Source organism: Pseudophryne corroboree, chromosome 8 (genome assembly GCF_028390025.1).
Source record: "Pseudophryne corroboree isolate aPseCor3 chromosome 8, aPseCor3.hap2, whole genome shotgun sequence".
Lineage (NCBI taxonomy): Eukaryota > Metazoa > Chordata > Amphibia > Anura > Myobatrachidae > Pseudophryne > Pseudophryne corroboree.
Genome location: NC_086451.1, coordinates 360,585,533 through 360,613,318, shown reverse-complemented (window position 1 = coordinate 360,613,318; position 27,786 = coordinate 360,585,533). Strand labels below are relative to the sequence as shown.

The following is a 27,786-nucleotide window of genomic DNA, read 5'->3' as shown; positions in this document are numbered from 1 at the left end:
TCACATTATAGCACACTGTATGAGCTGAAATTCACATTGTAGCACACTGAATGAGCCGAAATTCACATTATAGGACACTGAATGAGCCGAAATTCACATTGTAGCACACTGAATGAGCCGAAATTCACATTATAGTTATAGCACACTGAATGAGCCAAAATTCACATTGTAGCACACTGAATGAGCTGAAATTCACATTATAGCACACTGAATGAGCCGAAATTCACATTACAGCACGCAGAATGAGCCGAAATTCACATTACAGCACGCAGAATGAGCCGAAATTCACATTACAGCACGCAGAATGAGCCGAAATTCACATTACAGTACACTGAATGAGCTAAAATAATGCAGGCACTGGGGGCAAGGGGAATCCTACCCCCTTATTAACTTACACTGGGGCAGCGAGGAAAAAAAACATAGGGGGGAGGGAGGGAGACGTGGCACACTCACACACTTTAGCTAGGAGGGGGGACATATCATACACTTTAGTTAGGAGAAGAGGGGGGAGAAATGGCACACAGACACTTTAGTTAGGAGGGGAGACATGGCACACACACTTTAGCTAGGAGGAGAAGGGAGGGTGGAAGATACGGCACACACACACACTTAAGCTTGGAGGGGAGGAGACGTGGCATACATTGACACCTACTCGTATTTTGGAGTCCGACTCCGCAGCAGCATGAGGAGTCGGGATGGAGGCCGGGTCCTGCCGCGGTGTTGGGAACGGGGTGGAGAGCGGTGCAGCGCGGCGGGGGAAGGGGGGGAGAGAGCGTCCTGGCGCGCGTACAGGGAGGAGGGGGCGTGGTCAGAACAGAGGCCGGCGGGGACAGGCTACAGTGATTGTGTACACTGCTGCCTCTGCCGTCCCTTCTCTGTCTCCTCAGAGATCTCTGAATTCTAAGATATTGTGTATTCATTTAAATCTGGTTACTATTATTTAGGGTACTGGGGGAAACAAAATGTGTTTTTGTTTTTTTCCTTAATTCTATGAGCCCTTACAATTCTGGAGAACTGCCCCTCTGCCAGTACTGCAATCCCTCTTGGTGGTGGTTACTTTGAAAGGGGAATGCTCAAACATAGCTCTGTACAATTATCACCTATGTAAGAACTACAGTGTTGGTATATTGACTGCATCCCCTTTGAACATCCAGATCTAACTTGGTTTTGCTATTGTTTTAATGTAGATTTAATATTACATGTTAGCTGGAGTTGCTCTTTAAGACATTGCAAGTAACGGTCTCCGGAAATATTAATGTAATTGGCCAATTGTAGGTAGTTAATGTGGAGTGTTTTCATGTTTGCAAAAGCCTATGATTGATCTCTATACATAAGGTGTATATAAAATTACTATATTTTGGTAACTGTGTTTTTGTCTATTTTCATTTTAGCAAAACAGTGATAGTGCAAATGTGTCACCCTCATCTCCTGTATCATCTGAGGTACATCTCGTGTTTTTTATTTTCATTTTATTTCTGTTTAATGTATGTTATATTCCATAGTTTATTTTCATTATCAAAACTTTGAGAGTTTAGGAATATATTGCATGGGTATTTAGTGGTGGTCTGTTCAAAATAGTCACTTCTCCTGCACACAGGTCAGCAATGTGGGGCATTCACCTGCACTTGGCTTATCATGAAGGAAATGATGAGGAGGCATGAGACATGTTACTTATTTGTGGCAATGCATTAGACCAGTTGCATCTATTCATCTTTTACCTACATGAATCCGGCATGCTGCAGTGAGGCATCCCCTGGCAGCGTGATTAAGTTCAAGGCTGAGACACTGGTCAACAGTTGGTGAACGCCACCGTAAATAAACTAATGCTTAACACAGTGGTCCCTAAACTCTGACATCAAGATACACTAAAGGGCCCCATACACTACCGCGATCACCCCCAGCAGCATCCGGGGGGGCAGGCATTATCGCTCTAGTGCAGCGGTGGCCAACCCGCGGCTCTCAAGCAGCATGTGGCTCTTTCATCCTCCGCATGCGACTCAATCCGCTCCCGGCCACCGCTGCCAGACTCACCACACTCACAGCAGCAGTTCTCCAGCGGCGGTGTCTATCTAAAATTCGGCGCCGGCCCGTGAGCCGATCAGAGCTCGCGGACCTGCAGCTAAGGCCTCTGATTGGCTCACGGGCCGCCGCCGAATTGAAGATAGACGCCGGAGACTGAGGGGTAGGAGAGGCGCACGCTACGCTCTCCTTCCCCTCACAGCAGCACGGTAAGCAGCACTTTTTTTTGGGGGGGGGGGAGTGAGGCACTGTGGGAGCATATGTATCCGCACTGGGGGCATATCTGGCACTGTGGGGGGGCATGTGTATCTGCACTGTGGGGGGCATATGAGGCACTGTGGGGGCATGTGTATCTGCGCTGGGGGCATATGAGGCACTGTGGGGGCATGTGTATCTGCACTGGGGCATATCTGGCACTGTTTGTGGGACATGTGTATCTGACACTGTGTGAGGCACTGTGGAGACGTGTATCTGCACTGGGGGCATATCTGGCACTGTGGGGGCATGTGTATCTGCACTGGGGGCATATCTGGCACTGTGGGGGCATGTGTATGCACTGTGGGGGGCATATCTGGCACTGTGTGGGCATATCTGGTACTGTATGGGCATGTGTGTCTGCACTGGGGGATATCTGGCACTGTATGGGCATGTGTATCTACACTGGGGGCATATCTGGCACTGGGGGATATCTGGCACTGTATGGGCATGTGTATCTACACTGGGAGCATATCTGGCACTGTGTGGGCATATCTGGCACTGGGGGCATATCTGGCACTGTGGGGACATGTGTATCTGCATCGGGGGCATATCTGGCACTGTGGGGACATGTGTATCTGGCACTGGGGGCATATGAGGCACTGTGGGGGCATGTGTATCAGCACTGGGGCATATCTGGCACTGTTTGTGGGACATGTGTATCTGACACTGTGTGAGGCACTGTGGAGACGTGTATCTACACTGGGGGCATATCTGGCACTGTGGGGGCATGTGTATCTGCACTGGGGGCATATCTGGCACTGTGGGGACATGTGTATCTGCACTGTGGGGGCATATCTGGCACTGTGTGGGCATATCTGGCACTGTATAGGCATGTGTATCTGCACTGGGGGCTATCTGGCACTGTATGGGCATGTGTATCTACACTGGGAGCATATCTGGCACTGTGTGGGCATATCTGGCACTGTGGGGACATGTGTATCTGCATCGGGGGCATATCTGGCACTGTGGGGACATGTGTATCTGGCACTGGGGGCGTATATGTATCTGGCATTGGGGGCGTATATGTATCTGGCACTGTGGTGGCACCCATTTTTTGGCATTTTATATGTATGTGGCACTGTACAACATGACTAAACAGGGTTATGACACAAGGTCACACTCCTACAAACGTCATACCGAAAGGTGTGTGCACAAAAATGGGGCTTGGCTTTGTGACAACTAGGCCACACCCCCATTTTTGCCCGCGTGCCTTTGGTGCGCGCGTGATAGTGGCTCTTGCACTTGCTTATGGATCTTTTCTGGCTCTTTGCCTCCGACTGGTTGGCCACCCCTGCTCTAGTGTATGGAGCCCTTAACACTCTCTAGGGTTTAAGGATATCCATAATTGAGCACATATGAATTAATTAGTATCTACATTTTAATTAACAATCTGTGCTCTGGCTTGGATATCTTTATAACCTGGACTGTTATACCCCTTTTCCACTAGCTAAATTTACCCGTGTTTTTGCATGGGGGCACGCATCAACACAGGTTTTTAGTAAATGGAAACGGCTCAACACGGGTTGAGTGACCCTGGAATCCTTCCCGGGTAGCTACCTGGGTTGAACACGTAACATGGTAATGACCCGGGTAATTGTGCAGTGGAAACGGTCATTACCCGTGTTTCAGAACCGAGTAACGAGTGACATCAGTAGGCTTTTACAGAGCTTACCCGGGTTAAGTGGAATCCGATCCAACCCGGGAATAACCCATGTCGAAGTGCAGTGAAAACGGCGGTGCAGACACGGGTTGTAGCCGGGTTAAACATCCCGGATCGGACCCGGTGCTCAGGTGGAAAAGGGGTATTAGAGTGCCGTGAGGACCATGTTTGGGAACCTCTGGTTTAAGATTTAAAATCTCAAAAAGTAAACATTCATTTGTGACTGGAACTCTTCTTTTGAAGAGTGTATTAAGCACATATTTCATGCTGTAATCTTCATCTCCTGCATATCCGCTTATGCCTAGTTTTGAGGTGAACAGTATTCAATTAATATGTAGCTTATCAGATCAGCAGCACAGAGATTTCCAGGAAATATTTGTTGAACTTGTGGGAAGTAGCTGGCGTGATTATTTTAGAAAACACTAAGCTGTATGTGATGGACAGGGTCATGTTGTGAGGGCAGAAATGGAGGCAAGCCAGAAGCCACTGACTGACAGGGAGCAGAAGGAACAGGATCTGGTTACCGTTCGGGATGCTGGCAGTCGGAATCCCGACACTAATCAGAAGACCAAGGCCGAGATCCCGACATCGATCACAATGCCAGCGTCTGAATCCCGACTGCGGCATACTGATCGTAAGTCTGCTGGGGAGGGTTAGGGTTAGGCTGCAGGGAAGGTTAGAGCTTATTATTATTTATTACCAGTTATTTATATTGCGCTTTATAGAGAATATTTGGCCTTTCACATCAGTTCCTGCCCCAGTGGAGTTTACAGTCTATATTACCTATCGCATGTACATGCATACACATTCACACTAGGGTTCATTTTGTTGGAAGCCAGTTAACCTACTAGTATATTTTTTGAAGTATGGGAGGAAACCCACGCAAGTACGGGGAGAATATACAAACTACACACAGGGCCTTGGTGGGATTCGAATCCATGACCTCAGTGCTGTGAGGCAGTAATGCTAACCATTACACTGTCAGTGGGCACTAAAAAGGGAAGGTTAGGGTTAGGCACTAAAGAGGGATGGTTAGTCTGCAGAGATGGAGGGTTAGGCACTATGCGGGGAGAATTAGAGTTAGGCACACAGCGGGTGAGGGGGTTAGGGTCAGGCTGCGGCCAGGGTACCATTACTTACAGTACCTAGCAGGTGTCAGAATTTTGAGTGCCAGGATGCCGCTATTGGTATTTTGACCGGCAGCATCCCAATCACTGGGATCCCGATACCATCCCGAAGAAAAGTTACATACTAAAAGCACAGAGTGGTGATACACAGATCTTGTACAGCTATTGTGAGGTTGTGGAGTCAGACATAAGTCTTAGGTTGAGTTAATTTCCCCCAACTTATTTTCTCTGACGTCTTAGTGGATGCTGGGAACTCCGTAAGGACCATGGGGAATAGACGGGCTCCGCAGGAGACTGGGCACTCTAAGAAAGAATTAGGACTACTGGTGTGCACTGGCTCCTCCCTCTATGCCCCTCCTCCAGACCTCAGTTAGAATCTGTGCCCGGCTCGAGCTGGTTGCACACTAGGGGCTCTCCTGAGCTCTTAGTAAAGAAAGTATTTGTTAGGTTTTTTATTTTCAGTGAGATCTGCTGGCAACAGACTCACTGCTACGAGGGACTTAGGGGAGAGAAGCGAACCTACCTGCTTGCAGCTAGCTTGGGCTTCTAGGCTACTGGACACCATTAGCTCCAGAGGGATCGAACACAGGCCCAGCCTCGGTCGTCCGGTCCCGGAGCCGCGCCGCCGTCCCCCTTGCAGAGCCAGAAGACGGAAGATTCCGAGGAGAAAATCGTCGGCTGAAGACTCCGGTCTTCATTAAGGTAGCGCACAGCACTGCAGCTGTGCGCCATTGCTCCCCAGGCACACCACAAACTCCGGTCACTGATGGGTGCAGGGCGCTGGGGGGGGCGCCCTGGGCTGCAATTAGATAACCTTAAAAATGGCAAAAAACACATAATATAGTCTAATAAACTATATATGTGTAAAAATCCCCTGCCATAATATTAATAAAAGAGCGGGAGAAGTCCGCCGTGAAAGGGGCGGGGCTATCTCCCTCAGCACACTGGCGCCATTTTCTCTTCACAGTTCCGCTGGAAGACAGTTCCAGGCTCTCCCCTGCAGTTTCCAGGCTCAATAGGGTAAAAAAGAGAGGGGGGGCACTAAATTTAGGCGCAATACTATGTATTATAGCTGCTATAGGGAAAATCACTTTGTGTGGTGTAAATCCCTGTGTTATATAGCGCTGTGGTGTGTGCTGGCATACTCTCTCTCTGTCTCCCCAAAGGACTTGGTGGGGTCCTGTCCTCAGTCAGAGCATTCCCTGTGTGTGTGCGGTGTGTCGGTACGGCTGTGTCGACATGTTTGATGAGGAGGCTTATGTGGAGGCGGAGTAGGTGCCGGTAAATGTGATGTCACCCCCTGCGGGGTCGACACCAGAGTGGATGGATATGTGGAAGGTATTAACCGACAGTGTCAACTCCTTACATAAAAGGTTTGATGACATAACAGCTGTGGGACAGCCGGCTTCTCAGCCAGTGCCTGCCCAGGCGTCTCAAAGGCCATCAGGGGCTCAAAAACGCCCGCTACCTCAGATGGCAGACACAGATGTCGACACGGAGTCTGACTCCAGTGTCGACGACGACGAGACTAATGTACATTCCACTAAGGCTATCCATTGCATGATTACGGCAATGAAAAATGTGTTGAACATTTCTGACATTAACCCAGGTACCACTAAAAAGGGTATTATGTTTGGGGAGAAAAAGCAACCAGTGGTTTTTCCCCCTTCAGATGAGTTAAATGAAGTGTGTGAAGAAGCATGGGCATCCCCTGATAAAAAATTGGTGATTTCTAAAAAGTTACTAATGGCGTACCCCTTCCCGCCAGAGGACAGGGTACGTTGGGAGACATCCCCAAGGGTGGATAAAGCGCTCACACGCTTGTCAAAAAAGGTGGCACTACCGTCTCAGGATACGGCCGCCTTAAAGGAGCCTGCGGATAGAAAGCAGGAGGCTATCCTGAAGTCTGTATACTCAGGTACTATACTGAGACCTGCTATTGCTTCAGCATGGATGTGCAGTGCGGCAGCAGCGTGGTCTGATTCCCTGTCTGATAATATTGATTCCCTTGACAGGGACACTATATTGCTAACCATAGAGCATATTAAAGACGTAGTCTTATACATGAGAGATGCACAGAGGGATATTTGCCGGCTGGCATCTAGAATTAATGCAATGTCCATTTCTGCCAGGAGAGTATTATGGACTCGGCAGTGGACAGGTGATGCGGATTCTAAAAGGCACATGGAGGTTTTGCCTTACAAGGGTGAGGAATTGTTTGGGGATGGTCTCTCCGACCTCGTTTCCACAGCGACAGCTGGGAAGTCGACATTTTTACCCCAGGTTCCCTCACAGCCAAAGAAAGCACCGTATTATCAGGTACAGTCCTTTCGGCCCCAGAAAGGCAAGCGGGTTAAAGGCGCGTCCTTTCTGCCCAGAGGCAGGGGTAGAGGGAAAAAGCTGCACCATACAGCCAGTTGCCAAGAACAGAAATCCTCCCCTGCTTCCACTAAATCCACCGCATGACGCTGGGGCTCCACTGGTGGAGCCAGGTGCGGTGGGGGCCCGACTCCGGAACTTCAGCGACCGGTGGGTTCGCTCACAGGTGGATCACTGGGTTCTACAAGTGGTATCTCAGGGATACAAGCTGGAATTCGAGACGTCTCCCCCTCGCCGTTACCTCAAATCAGCCTTGCCAGCTACTCCCCCGGACAGGGAGGTGGTGCTGGCGGCAATTCACAAGCTGTTCCTCCAGCAGGTGATAATAAAAGTTCCCCTCCTTCAACAGGGACGGGGTTACTATTCCACGATGTGGTACCGAAACCAGACGGTTCGATGAGACCCATTCTAAATTTAAATCCTTGAACACTTATATAAGAAGGTTCAAGTTCAAAATGGAATCGCTCAGGGCGGTTATTGCAAGCCTGGTATCACTGGACATCAAGGATGCGTACCTGCATGTCCCCATTTACCCACCTCACCAGGTGTACCTCCGGTTTGTGGTACAAGACTGCCATTACCAATTCCAGACGTTGCCGTTTGGTCTGTCCACGGCACCGAGGGTATTTACCAAGGCAATGGCCGAAATGATGATACTCCTTCGAAAGAAGGGAGTTCTAATTATCCCATACTTGGACGATCTCCTTATAAAGGCGAGGTCCAGGGAGCAGTTGTTGGTCGGAGTAGCACTATCTCAGGAAGTGCTACAACAGCACGGCTGGATTCTGAATATTCCAAAGTCGCAGCTGGTTCCTACGACGCGTCTGCTGTTCCTGGGTATGATTCTGGACACAGAACAGAAGAAGGTGTTTCTCCCGGAGGAGAAGGCCAAGGAGTTGTCATCTCTGGTCACAGACCTCCTGAAACCAAAACAGGTGTCTGTGCATCACTGCACGCGAGTCCTGGGAAAGATGGTAGCTTCTTACGAGGCAATTCCATTCGGCAGGTTCCATGCAAGGATCTTTCAGTGGGATCTATTAGACAAGTGGTCCGGATCGCATCTTCAGATGCATCGGCTGATCACCCTGTCCCCGAGGGCCAGGGTGTCTCTGCTGTGGTGGCTGCAGAGTGCTCATCTTCTAGAGGGCCGCAGAATCGTAATTAATAATTCTATTTCTCGTTGTCCGTAGTGGATGCTAGGCGCCCATCCCAAGTGCGGATTGTCTGCAATACTTGTATATAGTTATTGCCTAACTAAAGGGTTATTGTTATGAGCCATCTGTTCGTGAGTCTCAGTTGTTATTCATACTGTTAACTGGGTATAGTATCACGAGTTGTACGGTGTGATTGGTGTGGCTGGTATGAGTCTTACCCGGGATTCCAAATCCTTTCCTTATTGTGTCAGCTCTTCCGGGCACAGTTTCCCTAACTGAGGTCTGGAGGAGGGGCATAGAGGGAAGAACCAGTGCACACCAGTAGTCCTAATTCTTTCTTAGAGTGCCCAGTCTCCATCGGAGCCCGTCTATTCCCCATGGTCCTTACGGAGTTCCCAGCATCCACTACGGACTACGAGAAATAGAATTACCGGTGAGTAAATTCTTATTTTAATAACCGTAAAGCATTGGCTTATGGCTACAGTCTCGCTTTGGCCACTTGCTCTCCAGCTCTGCACTTCTGCCAGGTTTAGGGGTATATTCAATTTAGCGCTGTTGTAGCGCTGCTCTCCCCCGTCTGCCCGCGACTCTCCCCCGTCTCCCCTCCCGCATCTCTATTCTACTTTTTTTTAAAGTTGAATTGAGATGTCATTGAATAGCCCAGTTCGGATCCATTCCGACAAATGAATGTCGGAATGGATCCGACTTCAATTGAATATACCCCTTAGACTGTTAACACTTAAGCTTTACCTTTTTAGAGTTCCTGAACAGGCTTTTCAAATAGGTTTTTGTTACCGGCTAACTGGTATGGGCCATTTTAAAATATTTCACCACAAAATATCACACTACAGTCAGACCAGTCAGACCAGTATGAATTCTGGGAACTCGGAGAAGCACTGCTTGAGGCGTGTGCAGAGCCCGTGCAGACTGCTGCATGTTTACGGTTATTGCTGTTGTGAATATTTAAAATATATTTTCAAAAACAATGTGTTAGTAGTCGCATTATTCTAAAGTGCACATTGGGTTAGAATAAGATGTTTGTTTTGGAATTTACTTGTTGACATTCTTAAGTATTTGTGAAACTTCCAGGAACTTCCTAGAATTAATTATTCTGTTACTCACTGCTTTCCAGATGATAGAACAGCCAAGTAGAAGAAATGGCCAGCTCTGCAGCTGTTACTGCTACACTGTTGTAGTATTAAGGAATATACTGAGTGTTCTCTTAGGCCAAACATTTAGAGGTTACTTAGGCCACTTTGAGTCTTTGAATTAATTGAATAGGGTGTTGTTAACGCTCAAATCGATGCAGTAATTTACACAATACCCTATTGTATAACACCTTAACAATTTGCACTCCTTTTCAAGCCAGTCAGTTGAATTGTTCTCTATTTTGATGTTGCAAAATGTTGGGTTTATTTTTTTTTTTTTTTTTTGACTTTATTTTAGAGTAGTTGACATAATGAATTACAGGTTTTTGTACTTATGTTCACACTTTTAGATATTTGAAACTCTGACATTAAATGTGAAGCTTCCAGTGCACATTTTTCATATTAATTTAAACAAGTTGCGTCCTGCACATTTGCCTTATGTATCCTTCAGATGTAAACTACCATGCTTAAAAAGCCTCCAAGAGGGTGATTTAATAATTTTCCCACTAGGGGGCAAAAAAAGGAGCAATTCAATTGTTTCTCTGGGGCATTCATTGGTTGTGTAAGAGACATTTCTTATCGCTGTCTCCTGAGACACAAGAAGAAATGTGCAAAAAGTCCGTGGTTGAGGTGCCCAAACGGGAGTTTGGGGTGCACCCAGCAGGACTTTAGATGGGATTAACCGCAATTCACGGCAAAACCCCCGTCTATCTGGCCCGATCATAGCAACAATTGAATTGCTCTGATGTGTTCCCAGTACTTTGGGTGGCCGAAAAAAACATTTGACTTAGCCTTTCCACCCCTTCCCTTTCCAATGGTCATAGTTTCTCACAGACCACTATTTGGATAGACCTACTGTATATTAGAACAATACTGTACATTGCAAATGATGTTTAGTGTGTGTGTATATGTATATTTGTATACATTATGAAATGTAATTTTCAAATGTTGCATAGTGTTTTATTTTCTCTTGAATATTAGGACTGTGAAAGGTCACATAGTAATTCTCCAACCCCGTTTGGATTGAAGCCAAGGTCAGGTAAGTTGTTATACAAATAAACTGGAGTTATGACCTGCAGTACAGTAGGCAATGCTAACCTTTTTCGAACAACTACATATCTATGAAAATACAGTTGTAACCTAAATTGCTTACATTCCTTTGAAACAGCATCCGATACATTGTGTACTACTTAAGCAGAATGAAACAAGTACATTTACAGAGGAGACTGTCCTAACAGAACTCTCAAAGCTGAAAGTGGACAAATCTATGGGGCCAGATGGGATATAGCCAAAGAAACTAAGGTGCTGGTAGCAGCATTAACAGAATTATTCAACCATTCATTAGCTACAGGAGTAATTCCAGAGGACTGGAAAGGAGCAAATGTAGTCCCACTGCACAAAAGTGGAAGCAAGGAAGAGGCAAACAACTACAGACCAGTGAGTCTTTCATCAGTAGTAGGGAAATTGATGGAAAAAGAAAGAGTTGTAGATTATCTCAAATCCAGCAATTCACAGGATCCCAAACTGCATGGATTCACTGGGGGGAGATCATGTCAAACAAACCTTATTGACTTTTTTGACTGTGTGACTAAAGTGATGGATGAAGGTGGAGCCATGGATATAGCTTATCTAGACTTTAATAAGGCTTTTGACACTGTCCCACATTGCATACTGCTAAATAAACTTGAAAGCTTGGGATTGAATACTAAGATTGTTGAATGGATACAATCTTGGTTGCAGGATAGAAAACAGAAAGTTGTAGTAAATGGAGTGCATTCACAACAATAATAATAATAATAATAATAATAATAATAATTTTATTTATATAGCGCTCTTTCTCCAATAGGACTCAAGGCGCTTAACAGATACATAGAATAATATAGTACAGAAAATAATGAAGTACATTTTCATAAAATACAGAAGCATGAAATACATTTACAGTGGAGACTGTTCTAACAGAACTCTCAAAGCTGAAACGGGACAAATCTATGGGTCCAGATGGGATACAGCCAAAGAAACTAAGGTGCTGGTAGCAGCATTAACAGAATTATTCAAACATTCATTAGCTACAGGAGTAATTCCAGAGGACTGGAAAGGAGCGAATGTGTGTTACCAGTGGAGTAACCCAGGGATCTGTACTTGGACCAGTGCTTTTAATATTTTTATTGGTGACATTGCAAATGGCATTAAAGGTAAAGTATGCCTTTTTGCAGATGACACAAAGGTATGCAACAGGGTAGACACACCAGGAGGGGTAAAACAAATGATTGAGGAGCTATGTAGACTAGAGGAATAGTCAAGAGTGTGGCAATTACAGTTTAATGCCAAAAAAATTGCTAAATCTTGCACTTGGGTCTCAAAAATCCAAAGGCTAACTAACTATAGTATTAATGGCACTATACTGGAAACTACTGAGGAGGATCTAGTATTTCAGGTGACTTTTAAAGTGTGGTAAGCAATGTAGCAAAGCAATGAGGAACGCTAGTCAGATGCTTGGCTGCATTGGGAGAGGAATCAGCAGCAGAAAGAAAGTAGTAATAATACCACTGTATAGGTAATTGGTACGGCCTCATCAGTAGAATACGGTGTTCCATTCTGGAGGATATATCTTCAAAAGGATATTAATACATTAGAGAGTGTACAAAGAAGGGCAACAAAAATGGTGCATGGCCTACATCACAAAACATACCCAGAAAGACTAAATAATCTCAATATGTATAGTTTGGAGCAGAGAAGGGAAAGGGGGGACATGATAGAAACTTTCAATTATATCAAGGGTTTTAACAAAGTCCAGGAGGGAAACATTCTTCAAATGAAGAGAAGCAATAGGACACGAGGACATGCACTGAGACTGGAGGGGGAGAGGTTCAGGGGAAATTTGAGGAAAAATTACTTCACAGAAAGGGTAGTGGACAAGAGGAATAGCCTCCCATCAGAGGTGGTAGAGGCTAAGACAGTAGAGCAATTTAAACATGCATGAGATAGACATAAGGATATCCTTTCAAAGAAATTAGGATCAAATAAGGTTTGCGATAAAAATAAGGTAAAAATAAAGGGCAGACTAGATGGGCCAAGTGGTTCTTATTTGCCGTCAAATTCTATGTTTCTAGAATGATGACCGTGATTTCCATTTGTTTGTGCAGCTGAACTTTCAGAAGAACACATCAATCAAGAATATTTTTTTTTTTTAAACATCGTTATACAGTATATCCATTTTATACATTACTGGCCAATGCCCCATATTTCCAGTTTGAAATTTACATAGTTTAATGTCTCAGTGTGCTCTGAAATCAACGTTTGGAACTGATAAACAATTGGAGATGAAAGAAAAACGAAATCATAAAATAATTTTGTTAAACAGAATTTTATCTAAAGTTTGGACTACTCAAAGTAGCCTCCTTTTAGATATAACCCCTGAACGTGCTTGTTAAATTCTGTGTACTGTGGAAATAATTTTTGGGAAGTTCTTCCTAACCCTATTGCAGAAATTCCCACAAATAGCAACCCAGGTTGCTCTGCTTTCATCCTTCTGTCCAGTTCATTCCATATAAGCTGAGGGGTTTTAGTCTGGAGACTGTGCTGACTATTCCGTGATAGTTCTTTTCCTTGAAGGAAGTTCTGGTTAAGAGTTCCAGTGAGACTGCAAGTTGTTGATGTGGGATCCAGTAAAAGAGTCCTAGACCATCACCAGTACTCCATGTTTGATAGTTGGGTTCATTTATGAGCCGTTGCTTTCCGGCGTGTTTAAGGTTGAAATTTAAAAGGTTAATGCCTTTAATAGCAAGACTTTGTTTTGCTATTAAAAGCATTGCCATTTTAAATTGCAGGCTTAAACACAACAGGAAGTGGTAAATAAACACAGAGGACACTGAGGATCCATTCTTTCACCTACGTAAAGCAGTACAAAGACCCTGTGTGGCAAACCAAAGATTTAAAATTCAGTTTCATAGGTCCACATTTTCAGTCTTCAATAGTCTACTGGCGATGCTTCATGGCGCAGGCAAACATCTTTTTCATTGCTACAGAACAGCTGTAACTTCTTAACCATTACTACTTCACCAAAAAAAACCCCAAGTATTTTTGCCGGAGGTTGTTCCTCTTTCCATGCTGGAATGTATACGGCGGTTTTTCCACATGCTGTTTTTGTATGTAGTGACTTTTCCGGCCTGTGGGCATATGAGTCAGCTGGCTAGATTTCCTGTTCTTCTCCATGTATCAAATAGTTATTGATTTAATCAATATTCATGCCTCCAGCCTCTAGATGGGACTGTTCAGTGCTAAAGGGGTTTGTGAAATCATTAGTCAAACTACAGTTTCTCTTACTAAACTTTCTTCTTCGGGGTCCTTGGTCTCCACAGGGTTGACCTTGGGTAAGGCTGGTGGAGAACAGGACTGGCACATAACAGCAAAGCTTGTGAGCCTACCAGGGTGAACTGGGCTCCTTCCCCTTATACCGCATCTCCATGCTCAGGCACTTCAGTTTTTGTTCAGTGCTAGCAGGAGCTGGTCATCACTGAACCGGGGCTGCAGCTATTGGCCAAGCTTTTAAATTTTTTATTATTTTCACTTCACATTTTGCTTTTTTTCACTGATCAGTCAGCGCCTGGCAGTCCAGAGGATGCCAGCGCTGATGCTCCAATACCCCCACCAGGCTGCAACACCACAAGTGGATTGGTGATTTCGGCGGGACCCCTGGTACACAGTCTAATAGCAGAGGCACAGGGCACCCAGGAGTGCAACTAGAGATCATGGTATACAGGTAAGGCAGGTTTCCGTGAGTTGTACAGTCCATATGCCGCTGGTCCCTGGAGATGGGCCGACAGTGCTGAAGTACTCCTGGACCATTAAGTGCCCCTGCGGCCACACTAGACCACCAGGGCTAAATGTACTCTGGCGCTGGGGACCTATCACAAGCTAGGAGAACCAGTGGTGGAAGTCAGCGTAGGGGAGATCAGCGTTTCCCCAGCGGCCCCTCCCTCAGCCCAGGATCTTCCTGCCCTGGGCTACTCCTCACTCACCCGCCTTCTACAGAGACGCTGGGCAGCCATAACAGAGCTCTGCAGTTCTCCAGGAGTGGCCGGCTGAGCCTCCCTGTATACCTCTCCACATAGCAGGTTATACACAGCGCTGCATACTACCAGCCTCCTCCACATGACTGTGTACTTCATATCCGTGCCCATTGCAGTTACTTTAATCATTCTGCACTGTATGTGACTTATGCTAGTGCTGCTGTTTGGTTCTCTCTCTCTTTAACTGTATATAATTGCTTTCCCTGTTTTCTTCTCACTAAGTGACCATTGGGTTTACTCTGCCACACATTACTGTAAATTGTATTGTGTGAGCTTATCACATACTGTTCCTGTCACACGCTGCACATTACCATATTGTGTGTGTACATTCCTTGCAGTTATGTCTATATGTCTAACAAAAGCAAGGCTAAGCAGATGGACACCTACTCTGGTAGCTTGTAAAACCTGTAACATGGAGGTTTTAAGTAAAGATTTATCACAGGATGGCCAGTGCACAGTTTGTCTTGTGCCTCCGGGCACATCAACCATTACCCCCCCCCCCCCCCCGCCCCTTCCCACCCCCACCCAGTTCCAGTACGGGAAACTCCAAGGGCATCTTTTTCTATGTTACTGAGTAAAATTGCTGACCATATCGCTACCCCACTTGTGGCTCCCCCTCTGGGTATACCACAATCTGTGCAGCCCGCTATGGCTCTCCTATTGGTTTCCAACAACTATTACAGCCTGTTTATCAGACTATTGCAGCCCCACCCATCCCTCTTCTATGGTTGGACTCATTCTCTAACTCTATACAGAGTTTGGCTGCTTCCTCTGCTGCATTTCACAACATGGTGCAAGGTCAGGGCACACTAACTGCACCTACTGCCACTAAGCGTACTATGCCTTCCTCACAGTCTACACCCCTCTCTGATTCTGAAGAATCAACAGCTACTGCTGATCAAGCTGAGGTTTCTGATGCAGAATCCCTCGCAGAGGATGAGGAGGACCCATCCAAATTTAAATTGGCTGCATTAATTAGGGCGGTCAAATTCTCCCTTCAACTCGAAAATGCTGACCCGACCCCTCCAACTAAAGATCCTCTGCACTAACAGCATAAGGTAGTGGTAGCTGAGTTTCCACACTTAGATCACTTCTTAGAAGCTAGAGACATGGCATGGAAAACACCTACAAAGAAATTTACTGTTCCTAGAAGACTCAGCTCCTTTTATCCGTTACCAACAACTGATTTTGCAAAGTGAGAAAATCCACCTACGGTAGATGCTCATGTTACACATTTAATTAAAAGTTCCATCTTTCCTATCCTGACTGCGTCTTCTCTTAAGAAACTACCGGATAGACAACTGGATGCGTGTCTTAAAACGTTGTACTTGCTTACAGGAGCAACAGCCAGGCTGGCTATGGCTACATCCTGGGTGGCTAAAGCCATGGAAACTTGGGCCGATAACCTTGAAGAGAGTTTCACGTCTGAGCCTACCATGGAACAATGATCTCTAATGGATAACATCAGGGATGCACCCTGTTACATTGGTGAAGTGGCTCTGGATACTGTTCTGTTATCCTCTAAAGCAGAGGTTCTCAAACTCGGTCCTCGGGCGCACACACAGTGCATGTTTTGCAGGTCTCACAGAATCGCAAGTGAAATAATTAGCTCCACCTGTGGACCTTTTAAAATGTGTCAGTGAGTAATTAATACACCTGTGCACCTGCTGGGTTACCTGCAAAACATGCACTGTGTGTGCCCCCGAGGACCGAGTTTGAGAACCTCTGCTCTAAAGCTTCGGCTGTTTCCATTGCAGCTCGCTGCATTGTATGGCTCCACTCATGGAAGACAGATTTGTATGCCAAGAAGGCCCTAGAGGCCCTGCTGTACATGGGCGATTTCCTATTCGGACTGGAATTGGACGAGACTTTCATTAACCTGTCAAATTCTAAGATGGCACACCTGCCTTCAGCTTCCTCAGTGCAGCCTTGGACTTCGCCCTTTCAGTCCTTTTGTCCACAGGGCAAGGCCAAAGGTCAGACCTTTACACGATTGTCTCGCACCATCAAGGCCTCCAAACCCAAAGCCAAGCAGGCTTGGGTGGCTAAATGTCCAACTACCAAACCAGAGGATAAGCTCTTGCCCCTGGGGGATCCCACGGTGGGAAGCCGACTTCTTCAGTTCGCCCATACATGGCGACTCAGCACAACTGATGCCTGGGTCCAAGAAGTCGTCTCTCACATGTACTCTCTTTCCTTCCTGAAGTGTGCTCCCAGACAATACTTTCCTACCACTCCATTCACAGACCCTGGGAAAGTACAGGTGCTGCAGGGAGTCATTCACTCCTTACTACAGTTGGGGGTCATTATCCTTGTTCCACGACCTCAACAGGGGCAGGGTTTCTATTCTACACTCTTTTTTTCGTCCTACCGTCCCATTCTGAATCTGAAGTTGCTGAACAAGTACCTCAAGGTACCCAAGTTGCGTATTGAAAATCCCCGATCCATTGTCCTTGCTATGCGGTCTAGGGATTATATGGTCTCCCTGGATATTCAGAATGCGTTCCTACATGTACCTATAGCACCCTGTCATCGGAAATATCTCCGCTTTGCCGTCTTACGTCAGCATTTCCAAATCAAAGCCTTACCCTTCGGTGTTCACCAAGCACATGGCGGTGATGATGACCCATCTACGACGGCAGGGAATTTGAATACCTCCTTTCTTGGATTACCTCCTCCTTCTCACCCAGTCTCCAGAGGTGCTGAACCGTTACCTACAGGTGACCATGTAACTTCTCAGAGCCACTGATGAATAATCAAATGGACCAAATCCGCGCTCATCCTGTCTCAGAGGATTCTTCACCTCAGAGCACTATTGGATGCCAGTGTAAAACGCATCCTCCTTCCTCAAGACAAGATTGCGGCATTGCACTTGCGCATCCGCAACCTACTTCAGTCACCAGGTCTCTGTCCATTCGGCAATGCAGCCCCTGGGCTCTATGGTGTCTGCCTTCATCATGGTAAAATACGTCCAATTTCACTCCAAGGGGGTAATTTAGACTTGATCGCTCGCTAGCGTTTTTTTTGCAGTGCTGCGATCAGGTCAGAACTGCGCATGCGTATGCACTGGAATGCGCAGGTGCGTCGCACGGGTACAAAGCGGATCATTGCTGTGCGATGGGTTTTACGAAGAATCCATTCGTACAGCCGATCGCAAAGAGATTCACAGGAAGAAGGCATTTGTGGGTGGCAACTGACCATTTTCTGGGATTGGTTGATAAAATGCAGGCGTGTCCAAGCGTTTGCAGGGCGGGTGTCTGACGTCAATTCCGGCCCTGGGCAGGCTGAAGTGTTCGCAGCGGCTGAGTAAGTTATGGGCAACTTGGAAACTGCAAAGTTTAGTTTTACCGCTCGGCTGCACATGCGTTCGCACACTTGCACAGTTAAAATACACTCCCCTGTAGGTGGCGACTATCTGATCGCAGCGCTGCAAAAAACTGCTAGCGAGCGATCAGGTCTGAATTACCTCCCAGGTATCTACAACGCCTGATTCTCGCCAAATGGAATGGTCCACCACAGCAGATCAGGTCTCAGACCGCATGATGTTCGGGCGTCCCTCTCATGGTGGCTACACAAGTCCAACCTGGACAAGGGGCGGCCATATAGGATTCCACACTGGACACTTCTCACTATGGATGCCAGCCTCCGGGGGTGGGGAGGTGTTACAGGTAGTCACTCCTTTCAGGGCCTCTGGTCTCTGACGGAAAGGGATCTCCCAATCAACGTCCTGGAACTTCGGCCATTGTTCCGGGCCTGTCAAATGGCTCAGGACCTTCTGCAGGGCTTATATAAATCGACAGAGAGAAACTTGCAGTGCAGCAGCGATGCTGGAGGTAACTCTGATTCTCTCCTGGGCAGAACTCCATCTTCCGGCCATCTCAGGAATATTCATTCCAGGAGTCCTCAATTGGGCAGCAGACTTTCTCAGTCGACAGGATGTTCACTACGGCGAGTGGTCTCTACACCCAGATGTCTTTCAGATTTTGGTGCACAAATGGTGTCTTCCAGACGTGGATCTCATGGCCTCCAGACACAACCACTGGATTCCAGTGTACGGGTCCAAGACAAGAGATCCAGAAGCGAGCTCTGTGGATGCACTCAGTCCCATGGAACCTTTTGTCTGGCCTATATCTTCCCTCCAGTGTCTCTCCTTCCCAGAGTACTATGCAAATTCAAGGAGAAAGGAGTTTTGGAAGGGAAGGGGGTGGTGCAACAGCAGTGCCATGCAGATGGCAGCAAGGTAGCTGCATGTTAGCTTAGCGCTATGCCTTACTTCACACTTTTTCTGATTAATACAAACCTGAAACAAAAGATATTTGAACACTGCAGGTTGTAGTGTTAATGGTTTTTATCCCATGAAAAACAAGATTCTTTTAAGGATCTACTGAGCTGACTTCTCTATTGCTTATTTTTTGAGTGATTAGCTGATAGTGCTTTCCATGGGAAGTCACTGCTAGTGCACGGACTCCAACTGGCTCTCTGAGGAGCAGCACCTAGAACAGGTGCAGAAATAGAATACAATAAACCTTTGCTTATGACATAACTATGTTGTTGATACGTGTAGGTTTATGATAATATGTTTGCATTTAAAAAAGAAAGGTATTACATTTGTTTTAATAATGTGCCCTTTTTGAGGTTAAGTCTAGAAAAAGTGCTGGTTTTTCCAGATCATCAGAGTGGTAACTGGCTTTGTCATTGCAGCTTATAGCCGCTCCTCTCGGCAAGACTACGGATCCTTAGATCCAGGGTTCACAATGAGAAGAAAAATGGAGCATCTAAGAGAAGAAAGAGAGCAAATAAAACTGCTACGTAATGTATGTGGGAATGGATTTTAATCGCTTACTGGGGATTACAACATAGTCAGGATTGGTTTCTGCCCTGCCAGATAATGTGTACACATTATACATAGTACTGTATGCCTATGTCATATCTGTAATACTTCATTTTACAGACTTTAATTTTGCTCTAAAAATTGTAATTGTGCACTAGGGATGCAGTTAATATACCGGCTGTCAGGAGCCCGGTGTTCAGGATACAGACGTCTGAATCCCGACAGCCAGTAAAATGCCGGTGGTCGCAATCCTGACCACAGCTCCTTATGCCCACTCAGGGGGTTGATCCACGCCACCACTGGGTTGGGAATATAACCTGTGGTGAGCGAAGCTCACCACCGGGCCCAAAGCGTGGTGAGGTGACTCTCTGCCTCGCAGCCAGGATTGCGGCTGACAGGATGCCGCTATTGGTATAGTGACAGCCGGCATCCTGTCTGCCTGTCTCCCATATGTATTCCGTCCACTAGTGTAGTTGTTGATGAATAGAATATTATGTGCACTCAAATTAAGGCTGTATCTAGAATTTCTCTAACGTACTAAGTGGATGCTGGGAACTCCGTAAGGACCATGGGGAATAGCGGCTCCGCAGGAGACTGGGCACAACTAAAGAAAGCTTTAGGACTACCTGGTGTGCACTGGCTCCTCCCTCTATGACCCTCCTCCAGACCTCAGTTAGAATTTTGTGCCCGGCCGAGCTGGATGCACACTAGGGGCTCTCCTGAGCTCTTAGAAAGAAAGTAATATTTAGTTTTTTTATTTTCAGTGAGATCTGCTGGCAACAGACTCACTGCTACGAGGGACCTAGGGGAGAGAAGCGAACCTACCTGCTTGCAGCTAGCTTGGGCTTCTAGGCTACTGGACACCATTAGCTCCAGAGGGATCGAACACAGGCCCAGCCTCGGTCGTCCGGTCCCGGAGCCGCGCCGCCGTCCCCCTAGCAGAGCCAGAAGCAAGAAGACGTTCCTGGAAATCGGCGGCAGAAGACTTCGGTCTTCATTAAGGTAGCGCACAACACTGCAGCTGTGCGCCATTGCTCCCCAGGCACACCACATACTCCGGTCACTGATGGCTGCAGGGCGCTGGGGGGGGGCGCCCTGGGCTGCAATATAAGTACCTTACTTGGCAAATTAACACATAATATAGCCTTTAAGACTATATATGTGTAAAATCCCCTGCCATAACTGTATAAAAAAAGCGGGAGAAGCCTGCCGGAAAAGGGGCAAGGCTATCTCCCTCAGCACACTGGCGCCATTTTCCCTCACAGCTCCGCTGGAAGGATCGCTCCCCAGGCTCTACCCTGCAGTTCCAGACTACATAGGGTAAAAAAGAGAGGGGGGGCACTAAATTTAGGCGCAATCTGTGATATATAAGCAGCTAGTAGGGGTAAAATCACTGCGTAGTGTGTATCCCTGTTTTATATAGCGCTCTGGTGTGTGCTGGCATACTCTCTCTCTGTCTCCCCAAAGGGCTTTGTGGGGTCCTGTCCTCAGTCAGAGCATTCCCTGTGTGTGTGCGGTGTGTCGGTATGGCTGTGTCGACATGTTTGATGAGGAGGCTTATGTGGAGGCGGAGCAGGTGCCGATAAATGTGATGTCACCCCCTGCGAGGTCGACACCTGAGTGGATGGATATGTGGAAGGAATTACGCGACAGTGTCAACTCCTTACATAAAAGGTTTGACGACATATCAGATGTGGGACAGCCGGCTTCTCAGCCCGTGCCTGCCCAGACGTCTCAAAAGCCATCAGGGGCTCTAAAACGCCCGCTACCTCAGATGGCAGACACAGATGTCGACACAGATACTGACTCCAGTGTCGACAATGATGAGACTAGTGTACATTCCAATAGAGCCACACGTTACATGATTACGGCAATGAAAAATGTGTTGCACATTTCTGATCTTACCCCAGGTACCACAAAAAGGGTATTATGTTTGGAGAGAAAAAACTACCAGTGGTTTTTCCCCCTTCTGTTGAATTAAATGAAGTGTGTGAAGAAGCGTGGGCTTCCCCCGATAAGAAACTAGTAATTTCTAAAAAGTTACTAATGGCGTACCCTTTCCCGCCAGAGGATAGGTCACGTTGGGAGACATCCCCTAGGGTAGATAAAGCGCTCACACGCCTGTCAAAGAAGGTGGCACTATCGTCTCCGGACACGGCCGCCCTAAAGGAGCCTGCTGATAGGAAGCAGGAGGCTATCCTGAAGTCTGTTTATACACACTCAGGTATTATACTGAGACCAGCTATTGCTTCAGCATGGATGTGCAGTGCTGCAGCTGCGTGGTCAGATTCCCTGTCAGAAAATATTGATACCTTAGACAGGGACACTATATTGCTAACCATAGAGCATATTAAAGACGCAGTCTTATACATGAGAGATGCACAGAGGGATATTTGCCGGCTGGCATCTAAAATAAGTGCAATGTCCATTTCTGCCAGGAGGGGTTTATGGACTCTCCAGTGGACAGGGGATGCAGATTCTAAAAGGCACATGGAAGTTTTGCCTTACAAGGGTGAGGAGTTGTTTGGGGATGGTCTCTCGGACCTCGTTTCCACAGCGACAGCTGGGAAGTCAGCATTTTTACCCCATGTTCCCTCACAGCCAAAGAAAGCACCGTATTATCAGGTACAGTCCTTTCGGCCCCAGAAAGGCAAGCGGGTTAAAGGCGCGTCCTTTCTGCCCAGAGGCAGAGGTAGAGGAAAAAAGCTGCAGCATACAGCCAGTTCCCAGGAACAAAAGCCCTCCCCCGCTTCCTCTAAGTCCACCGCATGACGCTGGGGCTCCACAGGCGGAGCCAGGTACGGTGGGGGCCCGTCTCAAGAACTTCAGCGACCAGTGGGCTCGCTCACGGATGGATCTCTGGATTCTACAAGTAGTATCTCAGGGGTACAAGCTGGAATTCGAGACGTCTCCCCCTCGCCGTTTCCTCAAATCTGCCTTGCCAACAGCTCCCCCGGACAGGGAGGCAGTGCTGGAGGCAATTCACAAGCTGTATTCGCAGCAGGTGATAGTCAAGGTACCCCTCCTTCAACAAGGAAGGGGTTACTATTCCACAATGTTTGTGGTACCGAAACCGGACGGTTCGGTGAGACCCATTTTAAATTTGAAATCCTTGAACACCTATATAAAAAGGTTCAAGTTCAAGATGGAATCGCTCAGGGCGGTTATTTCAAGCCTGGAGGAAGGGGATTACATGGTATCACTGGACATCAGGGATGCGGGATGCTTACCTACATGTCCCCATTTACCTTCCTCACCAGGAGTACCTCAGATTTGTGGTACAGGACTGTCATTACCAATTCCAGACGTTGCCGTTTGGTCTGTCCACGGCACCGAGGGTATTTACCAAGGTAATGGCCGAAATGATACTCCTTCGAAAAAAGGGAGTTTTAATTATCCCATACTTGGACGATCTCCTTATAAAGGCGAGGTCCAGGGAGCAGTTGTTGGTCGGGGTAGCACTATCTCGGGAGGTGCTACAACAGCACGGTTGGATTCTGAATATTCCAAAGTCACAGCTGGTTCCTACGACACGTCTACTGTTTCTGGGGATGGTTCTGGACACAGACCAGAAAAGGGTGTTTCTCCCAGAGGAGAAAGCCAAGGAGTTGTCGTCTCTAGTCAGAGATCTCCTGAAACCAAAACAGGTCTCGGTGCATCACTGCACGCGAGTCCTGGGAAAAATGGTAGCTTCCTACGAAGCAATTCCATTCGGCAGGTTCCATGCAAGAATCTTTCAGTGGGATCTGTTGGACAAGTGGTCCGGATCCCATCTTCAGATGCATCGGCTGATAACCCTGTCTCCAAGGACCAGGGTGTCTCTGCTGTGGTGGCTGCAGAGTGCTCATCTTCAAGAGGGCCGCAGATTCGGCATACAGGACTGGGTCCTGGTGACCACGGATGCCAGCCTTCGAGGCTGGGGGGCAGTCGCACAGGGAAGAAACTTCCAAGGGCTATGGTCAAGCCAGGAGATTTCCCTACACATAAATATTCTGGAACTAAGGGCCATCTACAATGCCCTAAGTCAGGCAAGACCCCTGCTTCAAAACCAGCCCGTACTGATCCAGTCAGACAACATCACGGCGGTCGCCCATGTAAACCGACAGGGCGGCACGAGAAGCAGGACGGCGATGGCAGAAGCCACAAGGATTCTCCGATGGGCGGAAAATCACGTGTTAGCACTGTCAGCAGTGTTCATTCCGGGAGTGGACAACTGGGAAGCAGACTTCCTCAGCAGGCACGACCTCCACCCGGGAGAGTGGGGACTTCATCCAGAAGTCTTTCAGCTGATTGTAAATCGCTGGGAACGGCCACAGGTGGACATGATGGCGTCCCGCCTCAACAAAAAGCTAGAAAGATATTGCGCCAGGTCGAGAGACCCTCAGGCAATAGCTGTGGACGCTCTAGTGACACCGTGGGTGTACCAGTCGGTTTGTGTTCCCTCCTCTTCCTCTCATACCCAAGGTACTGAGGATAATAAGACGAAGAGGAGTAAGAACTATACTCATTGTTCCGGATTGGCCAAGAAGAGCTTGGTACCCAGAACTTCAAGAAATGATCTCAGAGGACCCATGGCCTCTGCCGCTCAGACAGGACCTGCTGCAGCAGGGGCCCTGTCTGTTCCAAGACTTGCTGCAGCAGGGGCCCTGTCTGTTCCAAGACTTACCGCGGCTGCGTTTGACGGCATGGCGGTTGAACGCCGGATCCTGAAGGAAAAGGGCATTCCGGAGGAAGTCATCCCTACGCTGATTAAAGCTAGGAAAGAAGTGACCGCAAACCATTATCACCGCATATGGCGAAAATATATTGCGTGGTGTGAGGCCAGGAAGGCCCCAACGGAGGAATTTCAGCTGGGCCGTTTTCTGCACTTCCTACAGTCAGGGGTGACTATGGGCCTAAAATTGGGTTCCATTAAGGTCCAGATTTCGGCTCTATCGATTTTCTTCCAGGAAAGAACTGGCTTCACTACCTGAAGTTCAGACATTTGTTAAGGGAGTGCTGCATATTCAGCCCCCTTTTGTGCCCCCAGTGGCACCTTGGGATCTCAACGTGGTGTTGAATTTCCTAAAGTCACATTGGTTTGAACCACTTAAAACCGTGGATTTAAAATATCTCACGTGGAAAGTGGTCATGTTATTGGCCTTTGCTTCGGCCAGGCGTGTGTCAGAATTGGCGGCTTTATCATGTAAAAGCCCTTATCTGATTTTCCATATGGATAGGGCGGAATTGAGGACTCGTCCCCAATTTCTCCCAAAAGTGGTTTCAGCTTTTCATTTGAACCAGCCTATTGTGGTGCCTGCGGCTACTCGTGACTTGGAGAATTCCAAGTTGCTGGACGTAGTCCGGGCCCTAAAAATCTATGTTTTCAGGACAGCTGGAGTCAGAAAGACTGACTCGCTATTTATCCTGCATGCACCCAACAAGTTGGGTGCGCCTGCTTCAAAGCAGACTATTGCTCGCTGGATCTGTAGCACGATCCAACTTGCACATTCTGCGGCTGGACTGCCGCATCCTAAATCTGTAAAAGCCCATTCCACGAGAAAGGTGGGCTCTTCTTGGGCTACTGCCCGAGGGGTCTCGGCTTTACAACTTTGCCGAGCAGCTACTTGGTCTGGGTCAAACACATTTGCTAAATTCTACAAGTTTGATACCCTGGCTGAGGAGGACCTAGAGTTCGCTCATTCGGTGCTGCAGAGTCATCCGCACTCTCCCGCCCGTTTGGGAGCTTTGGTATAATCCCCATGGTCCTTACGGAGTTCCCAGCATCCACTTAGGACGTTAGAGAAAATAAGATTTTACTCACCTGTAAATCTATTTCTCTTAGTCCGTAGTGGATGCTGGGCGCCCGTCCCAAGTGCGGATTGTCTGCAATACTTGTATATAGTTATTGGTTAACTAAAGGTTTATTGTTGAGCCATCTGTTGAGAGGCTCAGTTATATTTCATACTGTTAACTGGGTATAGTATCACGAGTTATACGGTGTGATTGGTGTGGCTGGTATGAGTCTTACCCGGGATTCCAAATCCTTTGCTTATTGTGTTAGCTCTTCCTGGCACAGTATCCTAACTGAGGTCTGGAGGAGGGTCATAGAGGGAGGAGCCAGTCCACACCAGGTAGTCCTAAAGCTTTCTTTAGTTGTGCCCAGTCTCCTGTGGAGCCGCTATTCCCCATGGTCCTAACGGAGTTCCCAGCATCCACTACGGACTACGAGAAATAGATTTACCGGTGAGTAAAATCTTATTATTACATTCCATTATGTCATAGATGGTTAAAGTCCATGTGAAATCTTTGCTTCTGTCTGACTACCAGAGTAATCAGAGGCGTTATTTCCTATAGCAGTGGCCATATTAGAGTTTGCCATGTCCATGATCTGATATCCAATGTACTCAGCAGAAACTCTGCACTCAGTCCCTCCCTAGTGCATCTTCCTGGCATATGTATTCTATAACGAGCTAGAGAGTGTGTCTAGTGCAAGTCAACTAGATCTTGAGGTAGGTCCTGTCCCCTCTCTCCCCTCACAGCTCCCACTGCCTGCCTGCCCGGACACAGATTTCACACAGTTTCTAAGTACACATACTCATTGGTATTTAATTATTTGATTTTTTTTTGTAGTGTTTTAACACTACTAAAAAGAATGGAAAGAGTAGGACATTACCACCACATTATCAAGACCAATGCCAGGGCTCTCTTTGCATACTGCAGGAAGAATGGTTTAGTCATGTCTACACCCCTCTGGGAGGCCCTTTGTAGGGATCATAGGCGACTGAGAGCCCTAGGCCCCATACACCTTTATCCCACCTGGTGGCGGCCTTGGACATTACAAACTGGTTTCTAGGGTCACCATATCCACAACTGCTATATCTCTCATCTTGTTCTGCACTCATGTGTAAATCACAGGTAAAAATCACAGGTAAATCACAGTAAATCACAGGTAAAAAGATTGTGGAAGCAATTTTTGAGCACTAATGTGTTTGAAATGCATTCTCTGTGCAGTATTGTATAGTACATTCCATTTGGCGAGAATCAGGCGTTGTAGAGACCTAGGAGGTAATTCATAGTACTTGTTTCAGGAGTTTGATTTAGTTTTACTTTGCAGCCTGTACAAAGATGAGAGAGAAGGAAAGTCCAGAATTAGTGTTTATAAAGTAATTAAATGACAGTTGCCCTGAAGCAACAAGCAAACATGTTTCAAAGAAATCAAGTAGAAATAGGTCTGTTCTTATATATAGTCATTCTTCATGGATTCGTTCTAAGGTACAGAAAGTACATTACTATGAAATGCAACTAGTTTTTGTTTTGCAAGTTTCAGTGTAACTTATCAAAAAGTCTGTCTCACTAGTCTCTGCCCCCCTCTCTCTCTTTCTCTGCCTGCCTCTCTTTCTCTCTCCTTCTCTCATATCAAGAATATTTGTTACAAACTTTGAGCCTACGGTTCAGACCGCATTTGTGACTTGCTGGTCAGGAGAGAATTTTTAAATGCATAACCATTGGAAGAATATTTTACTGTATAGAGTTTTTTGTTTCGCATACTCCAATGCATCTTTCCAAATATATTATAGTAGAGGACAAATAGCCATGCTAAGAGAGGCTTTTGTTTGCACTTATTTATGTTAGAACTTTGACTGTCTTATAGTAGGTCATATGTCTGAACAATTATTAACTGATAAAATGTGTGTGCTGTGTAATAAGAAGAAATTATATTTCTGCAGAATCTGGAGTCCAGACTGAAGGTCATTTTGCCAGATGATATTGGGGCAGCACTCATGGATGGAGTAGTTTTGTGCCATTTAGCCAATCATATCCGACCCCGTTCAGTTGGCAGCATTCACGTTCCCTCACCAGCAGTGGTAAGATGTTTGATTTTGTAGTTACTATGACAGTCCTTACCTAGCTTTGGCTATGACATCGGGGTTTCTACTATGACCTTCTTAATGGGGGTCATTGTAAACAGATCCATACCCGCTGTCAGACTGCAGTCTGTAGTCCCTATCTTAATTTTAGAATGTACTCTTTATTTGTGTTCTGTTTCTTCCTTGCAATGGTGGATGTCCAAAAGTGACATGACGGTAAGCCAAGTACTTAATTAAAATACAGTGTCAAATATTGTGACACCAGTCCTATTATGGCGGCTTGCGTACTGA

General features: G+C 46.8%; 1 protein-coding gene across 8 annotated transcripts in view; it reads left to right on the top strand.

The window, feature by feature from the left end:
• The window catches only part of LRCH2 (leucine rich repeats and calponin homology domain containing 2), a 337,409-nt gene that overhangs the window by 256,386 nt on the left and 53,237 nt on the right, over positions 1–27,786 (top strand). For 5 of the 8 annotated variants that reach the window (XM_063937536.1, XM_063937533.1, XM_063937537.1 and 2 more), the window contains 4 exons: positions 1,392–1,442; positions 10,727–10,784; positions 19,516–19,628; positions 27,355–27,492. In XM_063937536.1, the coding sequence (XP_063793606.1) occupies positions 1,392–1,442; positions 10,727–10,784; positions 19,516–19,628; positions 27,355–27,492 (360 nt within the window). Of the gene's footprint in view, positions 1–1,391; positions 1,443–4,381; positions 4,572–10,726; positions 10,785–19,515; positions 19,629–27,354; positions 27,493–27,786 lie in introns of those variants that run through there. The other 3 variants (XM_063937538.1, XM_063937534.1, XR_010183107.1) reach the window with 2 other exon arrangements.